Source organism: Tamandua tetradactyla, chromosome 18, assembly GCF_023851605.1.
Source record: "Tamandua tetradactyla isolate mTamTet1 chromosome 18, mTamTet1.pri, whole genome shotgun sequence".
NCBI lineage: Eukaryota > Metazoa > Chordata > Mammalia > Pilosa > Myrmecophagidae > Tamandua > Tamandua tetradactyla.
In genome coordinates this window covers 31,583,043-31,595,648 of record NC_135344.1, presented here as the reverse complement: position 1 = coordinate 31,595,648, position 12,606 = coordinate 31,583,043, and the positions used below count along the sequence as shown (strand labels likewise).

The window sequence follows — 12,606 nt, the reverse complement described above, 5'->3', positions numbered from 1 at the left end:
CTTTTAAAAATGTTTTTTTAAATTCTGTATTAAAATTATTTTCACTATAGTTGATGTTAGGTGTTTTATTGCTTTCATGTAAGATTTTTTTCCTTGGGAATAGATGCTTATATGATGTTAAAATATATTTAATTTTCTATATAGCTCCACCAAGTATGTTGGTGAAGGACGAATATGTTCATGACTTTGAGGGACAGCCTTCGTTATCTACTGAAGGACATTCAATTCAAACCATCCAGCATCCACCAAGTAATCGTGCATCAACGGAGACATACAGCACCCCAGCTCTGTTAGCCCCATCTGATTCTAATGCTACCAGCACCACCAACTTTCCCAACATTCCTGTGGCTTCCACAAGTGAGTTTATAATCAGAGGTAGTCAGCAAGTTGAACATCTGTAACCATTGAATATTTACATATAGTCAGTTGTAGAAAAACTCCCAAATAAAAATTAAAAGTGCCATTGTATCCTTCATATACAAACAAGTATTAAATAGGTGTTGGGGTTGGCCCTGGAAAAAGTGGTGTTTGTAATTTACTTACTTGAAGAATCTTAGATTGATGTATAGTCATTTAGAACTTAATGGTTTTGATTGTGATATTGATTTAAATTAATGATCCTATTTGTACTTAATCTACTGTTACATGCAGAAGTACGAATCCTTTTGAACATTCAGATACATGTTAGAAAAATGTTTAATTAGTTAGCAAAAGTAGTTTTGTTTATAAAGATCTGTATTAATGGAATTGCAAGTGTTCCTTTAATCCAGTGTTCTTAATTCATTTTATCTGGGAGAATATCACTTTATAATAGTCATCTCAGTTTCTCATTTTGTAGGCTTAGAAAAAGTCTAAGGAAAGAATGAGATGATACCAGTGACAAATAACAATTATGAAATTTCAGTGCTTTCCAAGTGAGATAAACAATTGACCTTAATGCCTGCTTTAAGAAATCAAGCTTTTTCCATTAAAAAAATAGACATCTTGATTTATTTGTTTATAATTTAAATTCCTCAAGATAGACATTAAAAGGGTACACAAGTGGTTCAGTGGTAGACTGCTTGCTTTCTATGTGGGAGACCTGGGTTTGATTCCTGGCCCATGTACCCCGTCCCCCCAAAAAATAGGCATTAAGTATTGTAGTTAATTTAGATATAAAGCTAAATTCCACATATCTTACTATTTTTTTCATGTTTTAATTTTTTAAATGAGGAGTCTGTTTCCAGAGGTTACCAGGGACTAAAGGGAAGGGGAGATGGGGAGTTATTACTTAATGGGTAAAGAGTTTCTATTTTGGTGATGAAAAGGTTTTAGTAATGGTAGGTGGTGATGGTAGCATTACATTGTAGAAGTTATTAATGACATTGCATTGCACAACTTAAAAATGGTTAAAATGACAACTTTTATGATATGTGTGTTGTTACAATTTAAGAAAAAGGAAAGGGTTCTTCCCATGATAGAGGCACCAACCACCTCCTTCTCTGCCATGTCATTAGAAAGTAGAGGGCTGTTGGGTTCAACTTTTGATGGGGCCTAAGCAAGATAATAGTGAACTGATTCTGTTAGTGCTGCTACTTATTTTCAGTCACCACAGGTGCTAAAAGCAGTTTGCTGCTTGACAAGTGGGGTTGGTTTGTTTGGTCTTGGTATGTATATAGTGTTTGCTCCTGCTTGCCAAGGGAATTGTGTCTAAGCCCACATAAGCAGTAGATTGTTGAAAGATCTGGATGAGTTTGTTAGCTACTGCAGAAGGGAGCATTAATCTGTTTACTTTACTATCAGATCAGATTCAACATAGAAATTTTGTTCTTTGGAATTAATTCTTTAGGCCATTGATTTCTGTATTTGTGAACTTCCGAGTGAAGTATACCAAATCTTCCCCTTTTTAATGCATTCCACTACTTCAAAGTGTAGTGTCTTTTTGGTTTGCTCTGTAAGAGATGACAGTCTACCATGAGCAGTAAATGCAATTGGGCAATACAGGTTAAGCATGTACTTTAGAAGTTGACAAAGCTTTATTTATGAATTTGGGAATATGGTTGACAGAGTGGGTAGAGCCACCTACCTCTGTTTATGTATCTGGTGATTTTTCAGTCATGCAAGCCTTTGCTGAAATTTCCTAAAGTGACTTCATTTTTTCTTTTTTTTTTAATAAAGGGGATTTATTTAGTTACAAATTTACAGTTCTTCAGAGCAAGGGCAGCTAGCTTTCATCTGGGTTCCTTTGTCACATTGGAAGTTACATGGTGACATCTGCTGGCCTTCTCTCTTGGTTTCTGTTTTCAAACTGCTTTACCCAGGGTGTTTCCTTTCTGCATCTCCAAAGCTCTGAGTACTTTTCTCTCTCTTCTGATTTCTCCTTTTAAGCCCCTAGGTGATTAAATTAAATGTCTCTCTTTGCAGGGCTCCCATTATCTGGCCAAATATGTAATCAGTCATAGATGAAATTCACATGCTGATGATTTAAGTTCACAGCACAGAACAGTTGGGCACCATCACCTGGCCAAGTTGACACATGAATCTATCACAGTGTCCACCTCTTATCAACTTGACAGCTATAAGCACCACCTTAAACCATACTTAATCTCTAAATAGAAAACAGTAGCAGTCATTTTTTCTTGCTTAACAATGCTCATCTGTCTTGCATAAAATGCACGAAATCTTTCCATATACAAAATGGATTCATTTTATTACAATATCACAAAAGCCTTAAATCATTTCAGTAACAAAACAGATACAATACCAAGTCAAAAATAGTACAAAATCTCATCAAAGTCAGCAAAAGACATAGTCTGTCCCTAAGACAGAAATTCTCCTCTGGCTGTGGACTTGGGAACCCTGAACAAGTTAACCTGCTTCCAATATACAAAGAAAGAACAGTCATAAGATCAACTATTCCATTGCCATAGGGAGAAATTTGAAGAAAAATAAGAGTCACTGGATCTAAACAGTTCTGAAAACCTGCAGGGCAAACTCCATTCCATTTCAAAGTCTGAGAGTAGTGACTTCATTTTGCATGTTCTGTTCCCTGGGGCTGAGTCCTGTTTGAAGATCAGAAAAAGTGATGAGCATGAAATGCAGCTAATTTTTTTTTTAACGTTTTTTATTAATTAAAAAAAAATTAACAAAACATTAAGATATCATTCCATTCTACATATACAATCAGTAATTCGTAATATCATCACATAGTTGCATATTCATCATTTCTTAGAACATTTGCATCGATTTAGAAAAAGAAAAAGACAACAGAAAAAGAAATAAAATGATAACAGAGAAAAAAAAAAGATTAAACATACCATACCCCTTATCCCTCTGCATTTCAAACTAAATTTATTTTAACATTTATTCCCCCTATTATTTATTTTTATTCCATATGTTCTACTCTTCTGTTGATATAGTATCTAAAAGTAGCATCACACACAAGGTTTTCACAGTCACAGAGTCTCATTGTGAAAGCTATATTGTTGTTCAATCATCATCAAGAAACATGGCTGCTGGAACACAGCTCTGCATTTTCAGGCAGTTCGCTCCAGCCTCTCCACTACATCTTGAACAACAAGGTGATATCTACTTAATGCATAAGAATAACCTCCAGGATAACCTCTCGACTCTGTTTGGAATCTCTCAGCCTTTGACACTTAGTCTCATTTCACTCTTCCCCTTTTGGTTGAGAAGGTTCTCTCAATCCCTTGATGTTAATTCTCAGCTCATTCTAGGGTTTTTCTCAGTCCCTTGATGCTGAGTCTCAGCTCATTCCAGGATCTCTGTCCCACGTTGCCAGGAAGGTCCACATCCCTGGGAGTCATGTCCCTTTCAGAGAGGGGGAAAATGCAGCTAATTTTGTTTGAGTATTTTTTGGGTAGATTTTCACATTGAATAGTAAATATTGTAGGTTGTAGAACTCATGGCAGAATGTTCTCTTAGACTTCAAAAATTAAGTTGATGGAAAAAAAATGCATGGTGATGGAATTAAAAGAAAGCAAAGAAGTTGTACTAAAATATGGGCATTGGAAGGCTATTTTCCATATGCTGTGTTTAACTTATTATACACTTTGAATTGTGTAATGAAAACATTCAATACAGATAACTGAGCAGTTGGCTAATTCTTAGTTTGTGTTCATTTGGCAGCTAAGTATCTGTAGAGTTTCTCTGTACATACCTGAATTAAAATCATGTAATATCTCCTGTGTAGTGACAGTTTTTGTAAGTTAGCTAATTTTAGCATGTACAATTGTTAAAAACACAAGTGTAGCTAACCTTTAAAAATCACTTGCAAAATTTCTTGGAATTGGGGGTACATTGGTGGTTCAGTGGTAGAATGTTCGTCTGCCGTGTAGGAGACCTGGGTTTGATTTCCAGCCCTTATGCTCTTCCCCACCCCAAAAGAATTTTTTTTCTTGGTATAAGTTGAAAGGGAGATTGTTAAAAACATCATCTTTAAAAATAATTTGAGATGTATTGAAATATTCTCTAGCTTTTGATTTTATAACCTTAGCCTTAAGGAAATGTGATCTGTGGAGAGGAGAAAAATGTTCCTTTTCCTTTTATTTTGAGCAGTGATGTTACTCTTTCATCTGATTATCCTCCCATTTAGATGAGAAAAGAATGAGGTGATGCCAGTGACAAATAACAATTATGAAGTCTCAGTGCTTTCCAAGTGAGATAGATAAACAATTGACTTAAGTGCCTGCTGTAAGAAATCAAGCTTTTTCCAATTAAAAAATAATAATAAAGCCTTACAAATGTAGGCCAGTAAGAAATACTATAGAATGATTTTGGAATAGAATAGAAAGAAGCTAGAGGAAGGTTGTTTGTCCTCCTGGCATATTACATGTGAAGAGGGCAACTAATTTCCTGTAAATCCAGGAATATGAAGGTGTTCTTGAAAAGAGGGGATTCTTGGTTTTAAAAGTACATGAAAAAAATTTCATAATAGTTTATAATGATTTTTTTTAGTCAGCAGAAGCTATATTGATAGGATAGTGGAGCTAGACCATCTTGAACTTCCCTACCTTCCACATCACATCCTGTTTAAAATATTTGTCTGCTCTGCTTTTCTTTTCCCAAACATCACCAGTATCATTGCTGATTAATATTAACTTTCCAGCTTTCAACATTTTCTTGAGCCTTGCCTTTTGGCGTCCTTCTCAGAAAGATCCAGAGAGAGTTGATACAGTGGCCAGGGGTGAGCTGATGTGCTTCTGAAGAAATTATTATGATAGGCCGGCCATGTAGTAGGATTTTACTGGAACTTGAAGAATATGTGTGTAGAAATTAGCCACTAAAATTAGCTAGGCATTACTTAAAAGATAGAATAATTTTGAACTTCACCTTAAGGAGTTTGACTTTGTAGATGACTTTAGGTTTTTTAATTCTATAGGCCATGGATGAGTTATTGCCCATACTTATAGTTGTGATTATCAGATATATTGGTCCTTCATTTACTATATAAACCATAGGATTGCATCTGTAAATGTACCATATTAATGTTTTCTTGTTCCTCCAGGTCAGCCAGCCAGTATACTGGCAGGCAGCCATAGTGAAGGACTGTTGCAGATAGCTTCAGGGCCTCAGCCAGGACAGCAGCAGAATGGATTTGCTGGTCAACCAGCTACTTACCACCATAGTATGTACATATTTTTTAAAGTCTTTTTAACCGTTGAGAAAAATAGGCAGCTTTTATAAAAGCAAATTAATCCATATGGGCCTTAATTTTTAGACAGCACTACCACCTGGACTGGAAGTAGAACTGCACCATACACACCTAATTTGCCTCACCACCAAAACGGCCATCTTCAGCACCACCCGCCTATGCCGCCCCATCCCGGACATTACTGTAAGCTCTTGTTTTTGTTGTAAGGGCTTTTTCTTTTTGAGGACTTTCTTTTCTTTTCTTTTTTAAAATATTTTTACATCTTTTGTTCATCCTATAATTTAGTTTCCCTAAATTATTAGTGCTTTTCATTATTTTTTATAAATAGTATTATTTATTTTTCATAGTTATGTTATACCTTTGTTTTAGAAGAGTAATATTTATTAAATACATTTATCTGTTGCTAATGTTTCCATTAACATCACATTGATTTCCATTCATTTGTTTGTTTTGTACATGTTCTTTTATCTCATGTGTATCTTGTGTATCCATCCTTGGTGGATTGAAACCCCTTGAGTGCCAACATCTCATGATTTCCTTCACCTTAGTATTCAGCATATAGTAGACACTCAGGTGTGGAATCTATCAGTAGTCTGTGCAGGCCCAGTTGGGATAGATACCCTACTGATAACCATATCCTGTAGTTTCAGATAAAATAGGAACACTTGTTCATTTGGCTTAGTAGAATCAAGAGTATGAATCATTCATATATATTAAATCCCTTTCCCTCATTGTAAGAGTAGTATTATCAAAGAAAACTTGGAAAGTACAGAAAAATGTAATTTTTATCCTAGAATCCTGCCATCCAGAGATAATAATTTTTAATATATTTTTCCTTCCAGGCTTATAAATGAATATATATAAATTGGGGATGGGAGGGATCTTACAGTGTGTGTGTGTGTGTGTGTGTGTGTGTGTGTATGTACACATACATACGTGTATCTTCCTTTTTTTTCCCTATTATATTACTATCTTTCCATGTCTTAAGAGAATAGAATTTTTAATGGTTGCCTGGGCCAGCATAGTGGTTAAGAATGCTGGAGTTGGACCCTTAAATAGCTGTATGACGACTTTCTAAGCCCCAAGGGTAATAATATTAGTATCTGCCTCAAGGAATATTGTGAAAAGTCAATGTGATAATTCATTATCACAGCGTTTAGCACAATGTCTTAACACATAAGCTGTCAGTTGTTAGTTACTTTTCGATTATGTAAATATCCTTCATTTAATAGTCCATAAATACTTGTATTTAGAAATGGACCTAACAATTTGAATTATTATACATTGTGTTAATAAGTTGCACTGTATTACATGTTACATATAATCTGCATAAAATATTTCATGCAAAACTGTTTATAAATTGTACCAGTGCCTGGTGCATAGGGCTCAAATGCTTCCTTTCCTTCTCTCTTTTTTTTTTAATGAAATATCCACAAAAGTAATACAAGAGTATTTGCTTATTATACTAATCATAAAATAATCTAAACTAAGCTTCTAAGTTCTTAGGCATTTCATAAACATTATCTAACAACTCCTCATATAGGATAATTATATTTTAATAAAGTTTATTAAAAGTTTTGGCATTAGAAAACTTTTAATAAATAAAAATGGGATTTTTATTGTCTTTTCTTTAGGGCCAGTTCACAATGAGCTTGCATTCCAGCCTCCCATTTCCAATCATCCTGGTAAGTGTACTTCTAAAGTTGCTTTCCTATATTTAGGTTTTCTTTATGGTAACTGAAACATGTATATACACATAGGTTTTAATATAATACAGGGTAACATAACTTTTCAAATAAATACAATACTCATTATGACATGAATTTATCAGCAGTTTAAGAGTAGCTGATATGGTCACATGTAGACTGTTTATATTTAATTCATTTTAACAGTCTCTGAAAAAAAAAGACAAGACAAAAATTGTGTTTTCAGCTAAAATATAAAGTGTTGAAATTCTGGTTTCAGAATGAAATACATAAATGTGTGCAGCAGAAGAAAGCTAGTTTTCAAAATAGAATAGCTATAAAACTGTTGCTTAAAAAAACAAAGGAAGACTCTTAAGATGATGAAAAAAGTAATTCTCTGTATGTCTTAGAAGATGGATTCAGGAATCTTGCAAGCTAACTGGAATTTAGAAACAATTTGATTAGATAGTGTTTAGAATAAATAGCTAAATAGGTTTCCTCAACTCAAAATTTGTAATTTTTTAAGCTATAAAAGTCATAAAACAGAGAAAGTTTGGAAATAGTAAAAGATATACCTTAAGTACCTTATATAACACTGAATATTTTTATTTTTTCTTCCCTCCACTCCTTCATGTTTTTCTTAGCTTAAAAAGATGCAAAATTATCACTTCAACTAATTACCTTAATTTTTCTGTAAGCATAAATTCATTTTTCGTATATAAATTCATAATAAAGAAAAGAAAATTCATTTTCTTTATTATGAAGAATTTCAAACATATACCTGTACTAAAATAATTTAGGGTATCTTCTGTGCACTCATCCTTCAGTTTCAACTATTATCAACTAATGGCCAATCTTATTTCATTTATACTCTCCCTTACTTTCCCCTGCTATATTATTTTGAAGCAGATCCCATATACATCATTTTACATGTGGATATTTTAGTATATATTCTTAGTAAAGATATATTTAAAGTGACAGGACCCATAGTGATCAATTTAAAGGATAACTTATAGCTTCCCAAATAGAGCTGTGCAATTTTTTAACCATTTGAGAAAATTTAATGGTTTTCTTCCAACTGTTTTAAAAAAAATCATTGAACGTTCTACAGCTAATTGTGGTGCTGTGCTTTGAAATTTATTGCTTTTTTGTGTATTTGATACTTTTCACAAAAAAAGGAAAAAATAGATTGTGATATTATAAAATATTTAAGCGTTCTAGCCTTCTGTATTCTGGAGCAGCTAGAAGAAGAAATCTGAGAGGATCGTATGGTAGCCCATGACAGACTCTGGAATCTGTACTGTAACTACTTGTTGAAATGTGCTTTGAAAGCTATTGCTTTTTTCTTTCTTTGCTTTGTATATATGTTATATTATACAAAAAACGTAAAAACAAGCAAAACAATAGCTTTGAGGGAAAGTTCTTTGTGGTTCTATCTTTTCTCATACTTCAGTTTGAGATTTACAGAATTTCTGCATCAAAAGGCCAAATTGTTTTATAATGACAACATCAGAATATGAGAACCAGTTTTACCCGCTCATTAACAGTAGACGTGATAGTTTAATACATATTTTGCTGATTTAGGAAACGAAATAATAGTTTTTTGGTTAGGAGAAAAATGCTACTTGTGAGGCAGAAACATTTTTTTAGTTATATACTTGTTTGCCAGTTATATGCAGTATTTGCTTATTTGTTGTGATTTTAAACATTTTCTGTGGGTTGGGGGGCTTGCCTTTTTAGAAACATTTTTATTGAGAAATGTAAGTACAGAAAAATACATAAAACAAGTATGCAGCCTAATGAATAATATTAAAGTCAACATTGGTATAACCCCCACTCAGATTGAGAATTAAAACATTTCAAGCACCCCAAAAACCCTCCCACCTCATGTATTTTGTCTCAAAATCTTTTCCTCTCCTCTTTTCCTGGGGTAACCTTTATTCCACATTTTATGTATATCATTTCTTTAATCTTTTAAAGTGATGAATGCATCCCTAACCAATTTCGATTAGTAGTTTGGTTTTGCTTGTTTTTGGAATCATATGAATAGAATAATCATATCAGGATCTTTATGTGTTTGTGAATAAATATATTGTTATAAGAGGAGAAAATCTAGAGAAACAAGAATGAGAATTGTTGCTGACACTGAAGCAGCATCACTGAGATTCTGTAATGGCCACTGGAAACTTGGAGGTTTTAGAATTCTATGGTTTAGTTAGAAATGGCCTCAGAAGTAAGGGTAATTAGGACTCTGAAGAAGGACCTAATGAATGGCATGGTGGAGTTGTGATGGTGGAATTTAGCTAGTCAGTTGGACTCAATTCTGAATTCAGTAATTGGCTTTGGCTCATTGATTTACTTCATTCTTTCACGGTAGAACTGATGTTGAGGCCCATCGGCTCCTCATGTTTAGGGAGTAGCATCATCTAGTTTTGAGTATAGACATTTGTAACAGCCTGCATTGGCATTAAAGCCTCTGTCTTTGAATAAGAGAATAGGAAGTGACTTTTAGTGATGAGAGTGATCCTGGAGAGGTCTCTGAATGGTTGCTGAGGATTAGCTCTGTGTATACAGTATTTTTTTTAATTGTTATATATTGACATACCACGTAATTATCCAAAGTTATGTATGCATTTTTAATGGATTCAGTTTAGAACTGAGATGGTCTTTGGCTGTGAATACTAACGGACTCCAGAGGAGCAAAACTGTTCTTTATTTCTCCTCTTGTACTGTTGCGAGAGTATTTTAACTGGTCTCCCTATGAGGAGAGCTTCCAGCCCCAGTACTCCCCTCTTCCCTTCTCCACTGACTAATCTCTACTGCTACTCAGAGTATTTCTTCTAGAATTTAAATCTGGTTGTTATTTGGGGGATATAGGGGTAGTTCAGTGGTAGAATTCTCACCTGCATACAGGAGACCTGGGTTTGATTTCCTGCCCATGCATTTTCCAAAAACAAACAAACAAAAACCCAACAAAAAACAACCACCACCAACAAAAAAATGATGCTGCTATAACAGGATACTCACATGGAAAAAGAATGAAATGTGACCTGCCATACAGCATACCAAAAAAAAAGAAAGAAAGATCTTGCAATGACCCACCCTCCCTCCCACTCCCCACCCCCATGCACACTGTTTGGCTATGGGATAAAATGGAACTTTGGGGCAGAAAAGTGTCTGATCCTGGTCCCCATCAACCTCTCTAGCCTCATTTCTTTTTTTTTTTTTTTAATTTCTTATTAATTAAAAAAAATTACCAGAAAGAAACACAAACATTTCCAATACGTGCTCATTCTGCTCTACACGTACACTCAGGAATTCACAATATCATCACATATTTGCATATTCATCATCATGATCATTTCCCAGAACATTTGCATCAATTCAGAAAAATAAATAAAAAGACAACAGAAAAATAAAACGAAAACAGAAAAAAAAATTTTACATACCATACCCCTTACCTCACCCTTTCATTGATCACTAGCATTTCAAACTAAACTTATTTTAACATTTGTTCCCCTTATTATTTATTTTTATTCCATATGTTCTACTCATCTGTCGACAAGGTAGATAAAAAGATCAGACACAAGGTTTTCACAGTCACACAGTCACATTGTGAAAGCTGTATCATTATACAATCATCATCAAGAAACATGGCTCCTGGAACACAGCTCTACATTTTCAGGCAGTTCCCTCCAGCCTCTCCATTACATCGTGGATAACAAGGTGATATCTACTTAATGCCTAAGAATAACCTCCAGGATAACCTCTTGACTCTGTTTGGAATCTCTCAGCCATTGACAGTTTGTCTCATTTCACTCTTACCCCTTTTGGTCGAGAAGGTTTTCTCAATCCCTTGATGTCTAGCCTCATTTCTTGGTACGCCTTTTTATGCTTTAACTATCCTGAACCATTTACCTAACTTCTTAGGCTGTATCATACCTCTGTACTTTTTTTTTTTTTGTCTTTTAGATCTTGCACCCTATTAGTTATCAGTTGCTGGATAATAGATTACCCTAAGACTTAGTGGAGTTCAACAACAATAACCATTTATTATCTCATTTAGCTTCTGTAGATCAGGGATCTGAGAGTGTCTTAGCTGGGTGGTTCTTGTGCAAGGTCCCTTGAGAGTTGTCCATTTGGGGCTGCCATCATCTGAAGGCTTTACTGGGGCTGGAGGATTTGCTTTAAAAGAGTAGTTCGCTCACATACCTGGCAAGTTAGTGCTAATGCTGACTGGAAGCTTCAGTTTTTCTCAGTGTGAACACCTCCATAGTGCTGATTGAGTATCTTCACAATGTGGCAGCTAGCTTGAGAGATGTCATCTGGGAGTGTCTTTTAAGACCTAGTTGTATCATCATTTCTGCAATATCCTGTTCTGTATGGTAGGTACTATAAAAGGATGTAGATGTCAGAAGGCTAGATTCTGGATTGTGAACACCATGCGCTCTTCCCCTCTAAATGCAATGAATTCTTTGAAGTTCCTATCAGTGTTGGAAAGTCTTTCTTAACCTCCTGTGCCCCCCTACATAGTACTTTCTAGTCATACTAAATTGCAATTACTAGATTGCATGCCAGCTTTACTTGTTTAATGATTGAATATAAAAGAAACCAAGGTGGGGAAAAAAGAATTGGATTAGGTGTTAGATTAGTTTAGCAATTTAAGGATCAATTAAGAATTTCTAAAATATTTTATCAGAGACGTGGGGCCATTTGGACAGGAAGTAAGCATATGCCTCATATATGAAAATCAGTAATATGTAGTGAAATATATTTTGAGAAAAAATTTTGAAGATAGTTGAGAAAATGTTTAGGAGAGAGGTAATGTAAATTGTAGAAAAGGAAAATAATTAGTGTTGGTCATTACCTTGGTGTTAAATATTTTTGATAGGCACTAGGTGATTTCTTTGCTTCAACTTTGAAAACAGTGTTGAAAAAATATTTTTGAAAAAGATTAATCATTTCTTTTTGATGGATTTACTCTGATTTTGTTCTTTCTTAATACATTCATCAGATTATATATTGATTGCAGATTAAAATGAAGGTTTTTTTTCAGTGTCTTTGAGGTTTTGGCAAGTCAGAATCAGATTTAAAAGCTACAAATTTCCCAATTCAGGTTGTGTTCTAGAGCTTTGGAACTATCAAGCATTCAAGAGAGTACCTTCATGTGTTCAAAAACAATTCTGTCAGGGCAGATCATTCTAGTTTTTTTTTTTTTTTTTATTAATTAACGGAAAAAAAGAAATTAACCCAACATTTAGAAATCAT

The 12,606-nt window shown here is 34.3% G+C and overlaps 1 protein-coding gene across 2 annotated transcripts in view; it reads left to right on the top strand.

The window, feature by feature from the left end:
• SMAD4 (SMAD family member 4) overlaps positions 1–12,606 on the top strand; it is a 78,498-nt gene that overhangs the window by 44,523 nt on the left and 21,369 nt on the right. For both annotated transcript variants that reach the window (XR_013165127.1, XM_077135450.1), the window contains exons 5-8: positions 145–357; positions 5,507–5,626; positions 5,720–5,836; positions 7,288–7,338. Coding sequence is in view for 1 of the 2 variants with exons in the window: in XM_077135450.1 (XP_076991565.1) it covers positions 145–357; positions 5,507–5,626; positions 5,720–5,836; positions 7,288–7,338 (501 nt within the window). In the remaining variant the exon portion in view is untranslated. The remainder of the gene's footprint in view (positions 1–144; positions 358–5,506; positions 5,627–5,719; positions 5,837–7,287; positions 7,339–12,606) is intronic.